Here is a 17,156-nt window from a genome sequence, read left to right on the forward strand (position 1 = left end):
TGATCCTTTGTTATTCTCTAATTATTCAAAAGGCCTCTCAAATTTCTCCTGAGTCAATAAATCAGACAAAATTATAAAAAACCTGCATTAAAAAGTACTTGCCAATGGCAAAACATGGCTTTAATTCCTTTTTAAAAGTTTTAGCTGTAGGCAAAGCCAAGGAAGGGGGAAGCTAGATGGTGCAATAGATAGAGCACTGGGTCTAGAGTCAGGAAGACCCTGAGTTCAAATTCAACCTCAGACACTAACTGTATGACCCTGGGCAAGTCACTTAATCCTGCTTGCTTCAGTTTCCTCATCTGTAAAATAAGCTGGAGAAGGAAATGGCAAACCCCTCCAGTATCTTTGCCAAAAAAAAACCCCAAATAGGGCCACAAAAATTGGACACAATGGAAATGACTGAACAACAAAGCCAAGGAGATTCGCAGATATGTAAAAGGCCTCAGAGGTGTCCCTGAAGCCCACCCACAAGCCCATTGTCACAAAAAAGGGTTTTCTCTTCAAAGAGAAAAATTCTCTCCTTTCTCCGAAAGAGATTTGGGGTTACACAAGTATTTGCATAATTATAAAATTTGGAAATTGCCAGAAAGCAATATAGTTCAAAGAGAAGAATTCTCTGTTTAAACATTAGTTTGTAGTATTAAGGAGACAAGAAGGGCTTGGGTTTTTGTGGGAGAGCTGAGGTGGGGGTAGGGGGGTCCTAGGATTTCTGAATACATTCCTCCTTTTCTAAGGGTGGGCACTGAATGAGGATAGGACTGGTACTGGGAGATCATTGCAACTTTGGAACAATGGACTTTGTAAGGTGGGATTGTTCAGAGTGAAATAGGGAAACAGCAGTTTCTGCTATGGTATTTAGTGGAGGTCAGAGAACACGAAAAATTAAGGGAGAAACTGAAAGGACCATCTGTGCTGGGTGAAATGGGGTTTGTAATGGATGCCCTTGTAGCTGTGGCATGATGGGAAGTTTATTATATCCAATTCCTGCCTTTTATCCTGTCTAAGTATCCCGACATCTTAGCCATCCTCTCACTCAGCCCAGCCCCTGGTCATCAGCAGCAGATACTGTCAGAAGAAAGAACATGAGTTACTACTTTTCCTCCCACCTCAGACCCTACCAGTCAGTGTGACATATGGAAGAAGAAGCAAGGAAGGACCCAAGCAACCGTTGGCCCAGAAAGGAAAATTAAAGTCACTTTTAGAGATGATTTGCTTTCTTGTGCTCTAGAAATCACACCAGAAAAGGAAATTGAGACAGAACTGGAATGTTCATATTTTACATGAAAAGAGGGGGAAAGTGAAGGGAGAAGACTATGTCCTCCCTTGGCTGGGCCTCCTAACTTGTGTTCTCCCCCACAGTGGTTAGAGAAAAGAGGTGGGGAAGACTGACTTGCTTTATGATTTGTTTAATGTTAAAATTTATCCAGTTGGCAAAAGAATAAGAGACAGAACCAGCTGTCTTTTCTCCTAGATAATTAATAATTTGTCATTTGCTGGCTTGGTTTTTGTCCAAAGGTTAACCAGTTTACATTGTCCTCTTTTAAAAGAGAGTCAGAGACAGAGAGAGAACTTTCTGCATTAATTATTTACATTTTAATGAAGAAAAGTTTCTATTATCTTTAACAGTAGTATTATAAATCACTTGAAAGGGTAGGGGTGTTCCCCACCAATTAATATAATAATGGAAGGTTTGAATCAATCAATCAAACGAGTATATAAACTAGGTATCAAAAAATATATAGGAACAAAATGCTTTGGTCATTAAAAGAGTTGCTTCAGTTAAGTCCCTGAGAAAGATCCACTCTGAGGAGAGAGAGAAATAGAGTTTTCCCCTAACAATCATGGATATCCAGAAAATCCTGAGATACCATCAGAGGTCCCACCAGTGATGGGAATCAGTAACAAAGTCTACCAGGACTGATAGCAGCAGTCATAAGAAGTTAGTATATGCCAAAGCAGCAACTATTGTAACCTAACAGAGAGCCACTCCTAAGGAGTTTTTGTGAGGACTTCCAAAAAGGAGGAAAGGACTCCTAGTAATATAAGAGCTATGAATTTATCCTTTGAGAATGATAACAATGGAGGTAGAAAGGAGATAAATATATCTGGCCAAATTGGCTGCCAGAATTAAGTAAAAAGTTCCTTTCCCACAAGCTTACTCCAAAAATCTGAAAAATCACACTGGACCAAATAATTACCAAGAAATCCAATGAGAAGCCACAATAAAGAATCTTTTTCCACTCCAGAACTGTTACTCAAAAGCCCAACAACAACAGGAAAGGGGGCTGCTAATCCAGCAAACAAAACCTCAACAGAGAGAGGTCAGAAAAGTTCTGTATCAGAGGCAGCAAGAATGAAGTACCCCTGGGCAGCTAGGTAGATACAGTGATCCCTCACATAATGAGAGAGTTATATTCCAGAGACCCCCCACAATTATAGGTGAAAATCTACAAAGTAGTGGCGTTATATTTATTTTATTATTCTTTGATGGTAAGCATCTTCCTCTGGAGCTTGGGTTCACTGCCAGAAGCCTTAGAAGGCACAGAACATTTGAGTGGCATAGGGCTTGAAATAAATTCAAACTTTTATGAAAACTTCAACACCACAGAGCAACACTGTGCACAGTGATCAGACATCTATGTGAAGTGGACAAGGAGAGATGCTGAATGTATAGGCACAGTGTGGGAGAGCAAACCGACCGATGCTACAGTCACTGAGCCAATCAGCACCCAGGATACAGGACACAGCTCTGTGGTTGGTCGCCTTTCATTCCATCAGCCAATAGTGTGTGTGTACAATCTCACATTGGCAAACTTTGCAAGTGGTAGTGGTGTACTGCATTTCCATTGTGTACAGTATCGTATTCATCTGCAAAATCCCACGATATAGCAAAAACATCAGGATACCGAATTAGTTTTTTTCTTTTTTAAAACTTGCGAATTAGTGAAGCCATGATAAGTGAACTATGATATCGTGAGGGATGACTGTACTTCCTAGTTCTGTGTCTCTGGGAAAGTCACATAACCCCCATTGCCTAGCCCTTACCACTCTTCTGCTTTAGAATCAATAAATAGTACTGATTCTAAGACAGAAGGTAAGGGTTAAAAAAAAAAAAAAGAATAAAGAACCCCCTGAGAAATCCCCAAAGCCCTGGAGAGCACCATCAATCAGAGTCATGTAGTAGTAGCATTCACACTGGACCAATTTAGTTTCCTAGGAGCTTTGTTGTTTCTAGCATTCTGACCTGACATGACTTAAAAGATCTTGGAGATCTAGTGAAAAAACATAATTACAATTAACTAGCTTTTAATCATTCACATCAATTAATATGTGATTATAACTATTAATAGTAAGTAATAGTCCTATTTATTAGTTGATTGAATAACTGATTATAGGCACTGATAATCATTAATCATAGAATCGAAGGAAATAGATCATTATAAAATAATTGTAGAGATAGAATCATATCTTAACCTTTACAAACAATCAGGGTCTCAAACCATGATGGGTATATCTGCAGATCACTGACTCCTGTGATTAACATGCTCACGTTAAACTCTGTTTTGCTTAGAAGAATTTTGCCCAGTTTCTTACTAGCCCTCTGAATCTCAAAGATTCAGGGTAGGGGGCCTGACTCCAAAAGGTAGAGGTCAGTAAAAAAATCCAAATAAGACCAAACCAAACCGAGACAACCATTCTCTCAAAAATGCAGCAAAGCCTAGCCCTGGCACAAAGCTTCAAGTCAGGAACTAGGACTGGAGAGAAAAACAAACCAAAGAAAACACCAACTAGTAACAATAATAGCTAATATTTTTATATTGCTTTAAGTATTTACAAAACATTTTACACACATTATTTAATTTTATCCATACAATGGCCCTGAGGGAGAAAAATATAAACAAACATGAAAGAAGGGTAAGAGGAGGACAGGCATCAAATGAACCTCATGCCAATCTGAAATGGACAAAGGAGAGTTGAACACACATACACATACACACAGAGTCTGGCATGGAAATATAGCAAACTCAACAGGTAAACAAATAATTAAAAGGTTATCTTTTTACCTGAAACCCTGCCTGATACTATTTAATAGCAGTGCCTTCCCTCTGCTAATTATCTCCAGCTTAGACTCTATTTATTTGGTTTGTACATAGCTGTTTGCATATGGTCTGCCCCATTAGACCATGAATTCCTTGAAAACAAGAACTATTTTTTGCCTTTCTTTGTGTCACTAGCATTTTTTAGAAACCCTTACTACCTTCTTAGAATCAATACTAAGTATTGGTTCTAAGGCAGAAGAGCAATAAGGGCTAGATAATGGAGGTTAATTGGCTTGTCCAGGGTCACACAGCTAGGACAGGTCTGTGACCACATTTGAACCTAGGTCCTCATTATTGCAGCTTCTAAACTCTCCTCCTACAGCACTACTCAGAAACCTTTCCTTTCCTTTTCTGGGTTGACTCCAAACAAATAAGTCACCTTTCCTGATTCCAAAGGCTTTTATCTTTCAATATCCCTAGGTATTCTTCCTCCTTTCTCAAAGAGTTGAGCACCAGAATCAGGCTTCTTCTCTACCCTCAACTCCTAGACCTCAATATACTCATCAATGTCCCTTCAAACTCCCAAGTTTCTCAGATTTACATCTTTATGTCTCAAGACCTTCGCCCTTATGCCATCTCAGCCATACACAGAGTCATACCTGTGACCTTATTACCACCTACAAGTGTTCACCTCTGCAAGTAAGAATTCTGAAATTCCTGTCTTACCATAACTTCCCATTCTTCCATCTCTCCTTGTGCTTTATCTCTTCCAAACCAGTTTTACATCCTCATTGAAATCTCCAGTCACTCCACATCTCCCTACTTTCTCAGAAAATTTTCCTTGCTCCAACCTGACTTTTTTCCTCTTAAAATCTTGATCTTATATTTAACAAGCTCACCTTTATACTATCCTCTTCCCTTGAGTTCATTGCCACCTCCCCCCACCTGCACTGGTCCTATAACTACATCTCCTTTTCTTTTAAAAAATATTTAAAATAAATGTTTATTATTCATTTAAACAATAAAAATTGATTTATTTTTAGATCGCCTAAATTTCCCCCAAATGTGTCCCCCTTCTCATTTCCTCTCGTAGGGAGTAATTTCATATAATGAAGACTTCTTTTAAAAAAAGGGGTGGGGGAAGAAGAGAAAAAAAATCAGCAAACCAAATCCCTTCCAAAATAAAAAATATGTGCAATATTCCATTCCCATTGACCACTCAACTCTATAAAGGAGTGTAGGAAGATGTTTTCTCACATCTCTTTTTTGGGGCCATGCTCATTCTTTGTAATTTTGCAACATCAATTATCAATTGTATTGTGGTTTTTTTTTTCCATTTACATTGCATATATTGTTTTCTAGGCTCTTTTTACTTCACTTTGCTTCAGTTCATTTAAATCTTTCCATGCTTTTCTGGATTCATCATATTCATCATTTCTCTTAACACAGCAATATTCCATTACAGTCATGAACCACAATTTGTTTAGCCATCCCCAAATCAATAGACATTTTTTTTCAACCACAAGCCTTCATTTTCTCTATCTGCCCTCTCTACAATTAACCATATATTGCTAAATATTGATAAAAGAAGTCACACAACTGTGCTGAGTAGATACACTATGAATTTATATTGCATAATCTCAAGTAGGCCCTTACTCTTCATGCCAACTCTTTTACTTTGCCCAGATTGGCTATCTTACCCCCTCTTCAAAGAATCTTTTCTTCCTCTTGAAACTACCTATAGCACCATTGTTCCTAATCCACCTCCCCCAAGGAAAGAAGACTTCACATCATTCTCTATCAAAGCTCTGATGATTTAAAAAAAAAAAACAGGTTCTAATCAATGGCTTAAAAATTACTTTCGCATACAGTATCTCATATCATCCTCACAACAACCGTAAAGAGTCAGACAAGGCTCATAGTATTTTCTGTTATAAAGAAGTAAGGCAAATGTTGATAATGAGGTGGGATAAAGGGTGATGGCTGAGTTAAGGGAATGAATAGGCAATCTTGGTATAGAGAGGAGTAAAGGGATTAGATGAGTAATGAAGGGATGAATGGGTTGTATATAGGAAGCTAAGGGAATGAATGGGAGTATAGGAGGGGCTGCTCAAACAGGCTAAGGCTTGAGACAGAGGGTACAGGGAGGAAATAGACTGAGTTCTTCAGGCAGGGAAAGTATCTCTATGATACAAGAGGAATTGGGTCAGTCAGAAATGATTAGATTTGGCTGGAGGGTTTTCTCTTGTTAGTTTCTAAGAACCCTTGAGGGAGGAGTCAAAGACTTCTCCCTGCCAGTGAAATTGATGTCTACAGGAAGTCTCAGCTGGATACTTCCTGCCCAAGATGGATGCCTAGGTTTCCCTCAAGAAATAAAAGGAAGTAATTTCTTCCCTCTTCAGCCTTTGCCTTAATATTCAATACAATGATTCATCAGAAGCTTTTGTGTAGGTAACAAAGGGGATTTATTAATATTAGAGAAATGCTAAGGGAAAGAGGGTTTCAGGGTTTGTAGCTGCTGCTAGGGAGAAAGCTGGTGTTGGGGGAAGGATCACAGGAGAGAGGGACAGACTGAGAGAGACTGGCTCTCCCAGTCAGGAAGGATTCACTGCCCTGAAGTAAAGTATTTATCAGATCACTAAATAAGGGGTGGCTTGATTTAGGATGTCCTACTTCCTACAGAAACTAAACCCACAATGTCCAACCACCAAAACCACCCTTCCTCTCAGGGCCCAATGAGGAAATGCAGGGAAACAGGAGGGATGTAAATGGAGAGATCAGGGAGAGGTCCAGAGAAATCAGGCTAGGTCCAAATGTCCCAAAGACAATAAGAACAGGCCAAGGCAGAAGCCAAAAAGCAAAAGCTAACAGGCAAAAGCCCCTCAGTTGGAGCTTCAGGACTATTTATAGTCTCATGCTCCAACTGCTTTTCTGTGAACATTCTAAACTTCTAACTGCCAGGACTGTTACAGTTGAATTTGCAAAAGCAAAAAGCTCCTGCTGCAAACCTGCGTTATATTTCCTCATTTTAAAAATATGGAAACCAAGGTCCACAGGGACTATAAATTACCTAAATCCATAAAGCTAATGTGTGGCAATTACTTAAAAACAATTACTTTATGATTAAACCCTTTGGGACACTGAAAGGATAATGAATTTTAAACATTTTTTCCTAATATACAGCAATGAACTTCTGATCACAACACAGTATCTTCTACATATTGCTTCCTAATATCATTTTTGCAGAAATTCAGTCTAACACTTCCTACACAACAAAAATAATATCAGTACCATAAATTCTAATGTCTTATGTGAACATATAATATAGTATATTTATATTTAGAACTGTTGCAAAATATGTTATGGAGTTTCAGTGTAGCATACCAACTCACAGAATGGGTTTTCCCCCCAGTAGGCAGAATGGGGTCCCCAGAAGATGAGCAACTCACATTTCTTCTGTGTATCCATAATCCTAAAACTATAGTTCATGAGACAGTCACCACGCTCCCACCCCGACAACTACCATCACTTGACCTTTAATATTGAATATTGAATAAACTTGACCTTAATAATGAAAGGACACAATTAGCTCAAAGCAAAGGTAATGCTACAGTGTAGAAGAAGAAAAAAGAGGGGGCAGCTAGGTGGTTCAGTGGATTGAGAGCCAGGCCTACAGATGGGAGGTCCTACATTCAAATCTGGCCTTGGATAGCTGTGTGACCCTGGGCAAATCATTTAACTCCTATTTTTTTTTTATCCTGGGACTCCATTCTAGGAGTATAGGGCCACAACCAGTAGGCAATGGGACACACAGTCGCTCAGGGTCACCCAGCTGGGAAGTGTCTGAGCCCGGACTTGAACCTAGGACCTTTCGTCTCTAGGCCTGGCTCTCAATCCACTGAGCTAGCCCAGCTGCCCCTACTTTAGGTTGCAAGTTTCTTTAGCAGATGTAGTTTTTACAGGGTGGGGGTTTTTCATCCGGGCTAGGGACCGTCCTTGGCCCAGGAGTGGTAAGGGTGGGCAGTAGGGGTCAAGTGACTTGCCCAAGGTCACACAGCTGGAAGTGTCCGAGGCCAGACTTGAACCTAGGACCTCCAGTCTCTAGGCCTGGCTCTCAATCCACTGAGCCACTCAGCTGCCCCCATTTAACTCCTATTACTCAGCCTTTACTGCTCTTCTGCCTTAGGATTGTATTGATACTAAAATGCAAGGTAAAGGAGAATAAGGAGGAAGAGAAGGAGGAGGGGAGGAGAGGGAGGGGGAGAAGGAGAAGAAGGAAGAAAAGGAGGAGGAGGAGGAGATGTCAATGGAGTGGTTAAAGGGAGGAAGAAGAGTAGCAGAGGGTAAGATAATGGAGGGAGGGGTAATTGAGGATGGTGGGGAGGGGCTGGGATAGAGGAGGAAGAGTTGGAGGTATCAGGGACTGGGTAAGGGATGAATTGGGGAGGAGCTGGGGCAACAGCCAAGATGAGATGAGAAATGGGTTGAGTAGGGGGAGAGGTTGGAGCAGAAGCAGCAACTGGGTGAGAAATGGGTTGAGTAGAGACTGGGGCAGCAGCAGCAGGGATTGGGGGAGGAAAGAGTTGAGTGGTAGGAGGAGCAGAATTTTGTAGTGGGATTCTGAGAATGAGAAGTGTGGAGAGTTATATCTCTCTTATTCTGGGTTTTTTTTTTAAGTTCTTTTCAATGCTTTTCATAAAAGCCTTTAGCTCCCCTAAATTCTCCTCCATATTTTCCAGTCTACCCGAGTTATACTCAAGCTGAGCTGGTAGTTCTGCAGTTTGTTGAGTAATAGAAGGGGCAGTTGGTTGGGTTGGACAGGAAATGCATTATAGATGGAGAGGCTGAGATGAATCTCTTATATGTATCTCTAGAATACTTATGGTATTTGTCAAGTCTCTCTGAGAGAGAAAGAAATCAAACACTCCACAAAGGGGAAAAAAAGAAAAAAAAATGTTTGAACTTACCTTGATCTAGCAGATATGAATTGTAGACCCAAAACAAGCTATTGAAAAGCTGACCTTGAAGATAGTAACAAAAGTCAAGGAAAAGTCAAGAAAATTTAAGAAGATTGAGAGTATTATTCATTACAACCTTCTAGTCGCTACAATGTAAAAGGGAAAATTAGTTTGGGTTCTTGGAACAGGGTTTGTTCCTGTGGAAATAGTTTATGATCACTATCCAAAATGTTTCTCAAATTTTCTTCTCTGCAGAGTAGGTCACAAACCATAAATGGTCATTTTCCTTATAAATATCAAATAGTTCTGAGTTTCTAAGTTCCTCCATTTTTTTAATTGTCTCCTCATTTACTCACCTAAATGAGTGGGTAGAGAAAAGTTATGCTGCTTATCTATGCCCATAGATAGCTAGGTGGCACGGTGGATAGAACACTTCATCTGGAGTCAGAAAAGACCTGAATTCAAATCCAACCTCAGACACCATTTAGTTGTGTGCCCTGAGGCAAGTCATTTCACTCTGTTTACCTCAGTTTCCTCAGAGTTGCAGAAGGAAATGGCAAACCACTCTAGTATTTTTGCCAAGAAAACCCCAAATGGGTTCATGACTAAAATCACTGAACAAAACCTGTGCCCAGAGGATAGCCATTTTCTCTACTAACTATTCAGATTCTTTCTTGGCCTCTTCATATTCAAAATTCAAATTAGAAGCCAGAAGGACCTTTTGGTTCACTATATGTGACATGTGACTGTCTAATACACAGAACACGGGAAGGTGTCAATATCAATCCATGCATCCAATAAGTCTGATCGCATGGAATTTGATAGGGACACAAATCAATTTTATGAAGAATCTGTGTCCTCAAGAACTGACACTAATCAGGTTGAGGAAGTTAGAGATAGTAACTGAGAAGATCCTATAGAGGAAGAGATCAGAATGCACTATAGCAGTGGTTCCCAAACTTTTTTGGCCTACCGCCCCCTTTCCAGAAAAAAATATTTCTTAGCCCCCTGGAAATTAATTTTTTTTTAATTTTAATAGCAATTAGTAGGAAAGATAAATGCACCTGTGGCCATCATCGCCCTCCTGGATGTCTGCAGCACCCACCAGGGGTCGGTGGCGCCTACTTTGGGAATCACTGCACTATAGGGACAGCTGGGTGGCTCAATGGACAGAAAACCAGTCCTAGAGACTGGAGGTCCTGAATTCAAATGTGGTCTCAGATATTTCCTAGCTGTGTGACCCTGGGCAAGTCATGTCACCCCAATTGCCTAGCCCTTACTATTCTTCTGCCTTGAAACCAATGTTTAGTATTATTTCTAAGACTAAAGGTAAGATTTTTAATTTTTTTAATATTAAAAAAAGAATGCACTGTAAAAAAGAGAAGTTCAGTAATGAAGGGGATGAATTATGAAGCTGAAAGGGTCACATGCAGGAAGGAGGAGTGTTTGAAGTATATAAGTGAAAAAATAAAATGACAATAAGAATGGAGCTAATGATGAAATCTTGGATTCATTCTACAATAGTAAATAAGTAATTCAACAAGAAAATTCAGTTCAACATTTCTATAAAGGCTTTGCGCATTAAAAAAAAAAAAAGTCAAAACATTCCTTACTAGAAAGGAGTTTACATTCTACTTAGGGAGGGGAGACAAAGCAAAGGAAAAGTCTGTGTACATCCATCCTTGAGAAACCACTGCTAGGCCCACAGGGACTGAGAAACTGGACTCACTTCCTAAGGGACCCTTTTTGTCTGGACCCAAGCCTCTGGTCTGAACTTCATTCAGTTCTAGGGAGTCTGATTTCTAATCAAAACTCACTTTTCTCAAACTCTTTGGCTTATTAAATTCCCACCTCAGTTCCCCAAATGACAAACTATTTAAAGCTTAGCTTTTTCTAAAAAAAGCTAAGCTTTAAATAGTTTGGATATCTTCTCATACCAAAAGGCTAAATCCCCTCAGTACTATTACTACATGGCCTAAAAGAGGGTCTCAAAACTCCCACATGGTTGATTAGAACCAGAAAGGTCAACTCTGATCATGCTTCATGGGATGGCCTTCATTATACAGAGAAAAAAAAAATAGAATGTGATTTGTAGAAAGAGTAAAGGGTCATTGAGCTAGATAAGTCATTATTTGAATTTGCTGCCCTCACTTGATCTATACATGTCATGAGTACCCAGTCTTCTTCCTAGAGCTATTATTGTCCTTTAGTCACCTCAACTAGATAATTCCCACTAATAATTACCCTCATTATTCAGCACGGAATCCATGTGGCAATTAATATTTCTTTTTCCTGCAAGTGAATTTTCTCATAATTTTGATGCTAACATCTTGAGCCCACATCCAACAAGCAAAAAAAAAAAATCAAGTATCTTGATTTGATACTTTGAGATAAAGAGATTCAAAGATATGATTCCAAGTTTGGTCATTTAGATGCTTGGTTTTAATGGTTCTCAGTAAAGAAAAAAATGAAAAGATGACATACAAAGAGAGAGGTAGATCCAAATGGAAGATCACTACATTTATTAAATTACAATACTTATTTATCAGTGTAGCTAGGTGATGCAGTGGATAGAGTGCTGGGCCTAAAGTCAAGACAACTCGTATTTCTGAGTTCAAAACTTACTAGCCATGTGATTCTGGGCAAGTCCCTTCATTCTGTTTGCCTCAGTTTTCTCATCTGTAAAATGAGCTAGAGAAGGAAATGGCAAACCTCTCTAGCATCCTTGCCAAGAAAACTTCAAAAGAAATCAAGAAGAGTTGGACTTGAATGAAACTACTCAACATACAGCATTCACTCCAGCAAGTTCATTTCTTAGCTAATGGATAGACAAATTCACATCTCTTCTAATGCTGGACTGGACCAAGTAGATCACTCAGGATTTTGCTTCTGACTTTCTGGTTTCCCAGTAAATTTTGGCTCTAAGACTTCTGGTGGTCCTTCTAACCTTTCAAATTTCACAAATTCATAAATCTCTCCATTCCTTCACTCTGAAAACAGTAAGAATTAGGAAAATAAACACTGATAAAAATAATAGTAGGGCTTTGTACTACATACAAGATATATGGTCCTGTTGGGAATCTGAAGTCCTAAGACCTCTCTTGCTAAACCCAACCAGACAGGAAAGAACAAATCTTCAATCCAATGTTTCTTTTGATCAATTTTTTTAAAGTTCCCTGCCTATTTTGTAAGGATTAGTTTAACTAAAATCGGATAGCATTCATAAACCCACTAAACCAGGCACATGAAATCTCAATACATTGTAATATGTTGAAAGAAAACAAATTAATAAGAAAGCCACTCTCAACCCCTCTGGGTTGTAGAAATCTTATTCCTGCTCTTCATACATCCTCATGTGCTGTATATGAAGCATATCTGATCTGATAGATCAAGAGAGAATATGTGTCACATAATATATTAAATAATAATAGAACTGATCTATGTTTTATTTGATATACAAATAGATATAAATAGAAGTTCTAATATTTTCTTCTTATACTCCCAATATATTATCTTACATACTCCTAGGATCTGTATATTCCACTTTGGGAGACTCCAATCTAATCTAGTGTTCTTATTTTATAACTGAGAAAAGTAAGGCCTAGAGAAATGAAAACCTGCTCAAGGAAACATAAAACTGGAGTTTAAAAAAAATCATTTTGAATGGATTTTGAAAGCTAAAATGTGTGGTTATTAGAGTGATTTGTTAAATATTAAATATAATGAGAAGGTAATTTTTAAAGCATGTACACTGGAATATACTAAGAATATAGATGTGTTTCAGAATAAAGTAAAAATTTAGGGGTATTTTTGCCAGCAGGAAAATGGAGTAATTTCTCCTTTTTTTTCTTCATAAAATGGAAGATTTGTAAGTAGAACAACCAAAGGAAACTGGCTGAAGCAGGCTTATTCCAGTTCCCCAGTAGATGTTGACTGTAGATTAAAAATAAATAAATGAAAGCCAGCACATCGAACTCTGATAAAAGTTGTCTTGCTGATAATGTCAGGGGTTGAGCTCTGCCTATGGTTTCGTGAAAACAACCTACAATGATTTGAAGTGATGAGTTGAAATAAGAGGTGAAGGTTAGCTGACAAATAAGGTTCCTGCCTCATAGTAGTTTGATGCCATTACCCGAAGGCATAAGCAAGTTAGGCAATTCATTTTGGCTGAACAGTGAGAACTACCCTCTCAGCCAAACTCATCCCTGGATCAATCAATAATGAAAATGCCCGAGTTTTTGGAAGGGTACACTTTTATCTGAAATCACTGGATTTGTATGTGAGTATATGTGTTTAATATTCAATAAAATATTTGGTGCATAAAGATACTGACAAGGTTAATATTTATAGTACCATATTTAACCTTAAGGCATCTAGTGGGACAGTAAATGGAGTGCTGGGCCTCTCCCTGAGTTCAAATCTGGCCTCAGATATTTACTAGCTGTGTGACACTGGATAAGTCACTTAACCCTCTTTGCCTCAGTTATCTGTAAAATGAAGTCCGTCATTGTGTGCTGCATTAAAGAAGATGCTGGATTCTATGAACAAGGCAGAATTGTAGTAATTCAAAAGAAACATGAGATGCACAAATTTAGAGATATCTCCATCCCAAAGATTTATGTGGACTATTTTTTTAAAACCTTGGGGGGGGGGGGGGGAAGGGCTGGTAGGTTGCTCAGTGGATAGAGAGCCAGGCCTAGAGACAGGAGGTCCTAGGTTCAAATCTGGCTTCAGATACTTCCTAGCTATGGGACCCTGGGAAAGTTGCTTAACCCCATTGCCCAGCCCTTACTCCTCTTCTACATTAGAACCAATACATAGTATTAATTCTAAGACATAAAGTGAGGGTTTAAAAAAATTCTATAGAAAGCATATTAATCAAAAACAGTCATAGGACCATAGGTCTAGAATTAGACCTCCTGATTTTATAGATAAGGATAATGTGACTCAGAGGTTTTAAATGACTTCCCAAGGTTGCACAAAGTAGTAAGCATCCAATGTGGGATTTGAACCTAGATATTCTGCACTAGAGCAGAATTTGGATATTATATTTGTGTGTTCAGTCATTTTTTAGTCGTCCAACTCTTCATGACCCCATTTGGGGTTTTCCTGGCCAAGATACTGAAGTGGTTTGCCATTTCCTTCTCAAATTCATTTTATAGATAAAGAAACTGAAGCAAACAGGGTTTAGTGATTTTGGCTAGAATCACACAGCTAGTGAGTGTCTGAAGCAGGACTGAACTCAGGAAGATGAAGCTTCCTAATACCAGATCTGAAATTGTATCCACTTAGACACCTAGCTGACCATTATATGTGTCCTTTCATCAATTTCACTTATTTTTCCAATTTTCTGTCAAATTGAGTTGGGATTAATAAACAGCATTTTCATATCAATATTGCTAAATGAGTTTTGTTCCATTATGTCATTCAGCAGCTCCCTTCCATGTATACATGGAAATGCAAAATAGCCTATTCTAACTTTCAACTTCTATTTAAGAGATGTTCTTTCGTTCCTTCCAAGATACTCTTGAACCAAGAACTTAGTATAGAGTTATTTACAAGTCATTGCAGAGCTGTCCTTTTAAATTGCATGTTGCCACTGCAAATGACTCTCCTTGCGAAGTGAAATACTTGAGCTTGCAAGACATTCTTGACTGATGGTACAAGGCCAATCCTGGGAGTAAATATGACTTGCCTGTTCATTCAATCTGTCGACACTTCTACAAATATCTTATAGGTCTCCATTGCAATAGCTATTATTAGCTACTATTAATATATTAGATAGCTATGTACCATATTGATATGCGCCATACATATTGGTAACTGACTCTGTTGACTACCTCACGCACTGATGCTCTATGTATATCATTTTAAGGGGGAAGGCAGTAGCTGCTGGATGAGACGGCAGATCAAGAAAGACTTTACGCTAAAAGGGTTGCCTGGCCTCAGGCTTGAAGGAAACTTGGGCTTGGAAGGAGATGAAGAAGAAGTGCACTCAATTAACTGCGCCAGCAGCGCGGAAATACTGCTACTGAGATAGGAAACTGTTTCCTGTGTGTAACAGCTAGAGGGCCAGTCTCTCTGGGCCATAACACTCGGAGAAGGAGAGCAATATATTATAAAAAAAATAATATCATAAAAGCCTATATAGAGAAATTTAGTGGCATGACTTTGGGGTGGTGATTGTGACAAAAGAATGATACCGCAAAAACCCGTTCAGGAGATTAGCAGCAATTAATCCGCGAGATCGATAAAGTGTTGAATGCCTTCTGCCTGCCTTGGGCAATGTTGATTTGGAGCCAGGGGGTTCTGCCTTACTGACTGCTTGCTTGGATTTCTCTCTTTCCAAAGCTTCGGTGAGCTCCGTGTGCTCTAAACGGTCTGATAAGGAACAGTCTGGGGGGCGTGTTCCTCCGCCCACCCTTGGTGTTGGACGAGGGAGGTCCCACCCCATTCCAAAGGGACTCACCCCACCTAAGAGGAAGGTATAAGGACCCAGACCAAGTATAGGGTCTCTGCTAACCTCTTGCTACTTCGCTGGTCAAGACCGCGGCAACTTTTCCCACCCGATCCCAGGGAAAAGCTGTTTGTTTGTACAGCAAGATGGTACCTGCCGGAGGAAAAAAGGTGAAGAAAGTAAGTCTCACAGTGCCTACGCGCGCTCTCAGTCTCTCTCTGTGTCTGTCTCTCTCTATTTCTCTGTTTGTCTCTAGTCTGTCTCTCGTCTATCTAATTTGTGCTTTCGTCTTCTCTCGCGCTCCCACGTAATGTCCCCACTAGCCCGTCTGTCCCCGTGGCTTTGAGCTCTAGGTGCCACATGCTCAGCTATTATCCCTCAGTATACCCCTATTTTCATGTCCTTGGACCCTGAGGCTCCGATATCTTCTCAAAATCAACGCTTTGGGAGAGGGGAGGGAGAGTTTGGGGCTGGGAGTGGGGAGTAGAGGAATCTTTTGGAGACCGTGTTGTAGCTCTTCGAAAGCAGAGGTATCTAGCCGGCTTCGGTCCTTGGGTCCCTGGCTGTGCGCGCTGGGAGAGCTGGAGAGGTAGGGAGTGGTTTCGTTCCTGGGGCTGTCGGGGCAGAGGAGCAGGGAAACGATCCAAATGGGTACACCTCCAAGTTAGGCAAAGAGTCAGCCTGCTTTCTCAAGCTAGCCACCAACCTAGATAAACATACTGGGGAATTAAAGTTCCAATTACAAACTCTGTCCAGCCTGCTGAAAACGGCGTCTCAATAAGGTATGGGGGGAAAGAGCAGTACTCCGAGACAATAGTCTCTCAAAGAGGATGCATCGTCTTTTCTGGTCTTCAGGTTTTTGCCTGAAACTAAAACTAAGAGGGAGATTAGAATTTCCTCAGGATTCCTCCAGCGCAGATCTTTGTTGTTCTTTTTAAGAACTCATAAGCTCAAAAAAGTTGGATCTCCTGGTCTTCTCATTCTGATTTGCTAGAGAGCTGGGATGTTGGATATGGGTTGACTGCGGTGATGGTGCTTAGGCACAGTTCAGAGATTGATTCCCTTTGTCTTCCTTTCTATCTGCTTTGTACCTTGTGGTTGTATGAGCACACCAACTTACTGGGAGCAACAGGCAGGGGAGAGAGGGGAAAAAGGAGGTTGATATGCTATGTTTTCTTAATCAGAAGACATTTTCCTTAAAATCATTTATACATGTGTAGCTATAAGTTTTTTTTTTTCCAGCAATCTAGATTACACTTTACAAAATAATGTATAGAGTATATACTGTTTTCTGGAAATCTGATAAAACTCCATTTTGTTTTCTTCTTCCTCCTTTATTTTTAGGGAATTCTCCAACGTTTGGATTCTGGAGAGATTGTAATTGGAGATGGGGGATTTGTCTTTGCCCTTGAGAAGAGAGGGTATGTGAAAGCTGGGCCCTGGACCCCAGAAGCTGCAGTTGAACATCCAGAAGCAGGTCAGTTAATGTGAATGACTACATAGTGTCCTATCATGTCATTACTATTAAAGGTCCTGGGTTCAAATGTTGTCTCAGACACTTTCCTAGCTGTATGACTGGGCAAGTCACTTAACCCCAATTGTCTAGCCCTAACTGCTCTTCTGCCTTGGAACTAATTCTTGGTATTTATTCTAAAAGGGAAGGTAATAGTAGAAAGGGAGAAAAAGAAAGAAAGAAAAAGA

At 39.7% G+C, this 17,156-nt stretch overlaps 1 protein-coding gene across 2 annotated transcripts in view; it reads left to right on the top strand.

Moving 5' to 3' along the window:
* Positions 1 to 15,486: 15,486 nt before the first annotated feature.
* LOC123236818 (betaine--homocysteine S-methyltransferase 1) overlaps positions 15,487 to 17,156 on the top strand; it is a 13,979-nt gene continuing 12,309 nt past the window's right edge. For both annotated transcript variants that reach the window (XM_044663260.1, XM_044663268.1), the window contains exons 1-2: positions 15,487 to 15,634; positions 16,800 to 16,932. In XM_044663260.1, the coding sequence (XP_044519195.1) occupies positions 15,602 to 15,634; positions 16,800 to 16,932 (166 nt within the window). In that variant the 5' untranslated portion in view covers positions 15,487 to 15,601. The remainder of the gene's footprint in view (positions 15,635 to 16,799; positions 16,933 to 17,156) is intronic.

This window comes from Gracilinanus agilis, chromosome 1 (assembly GCF_016433145.1).
Source record: "Gracilinanus agilis isolate LMUSP501 chromosome 1, AgileGrace, whole genome shotgun sequence".
NCBI lineage: Eukaryota > Metazoa > Chordata > Mammalia > Didelphimorphia > Didelphidae > Gracilinanus > Gracilinanus agilis.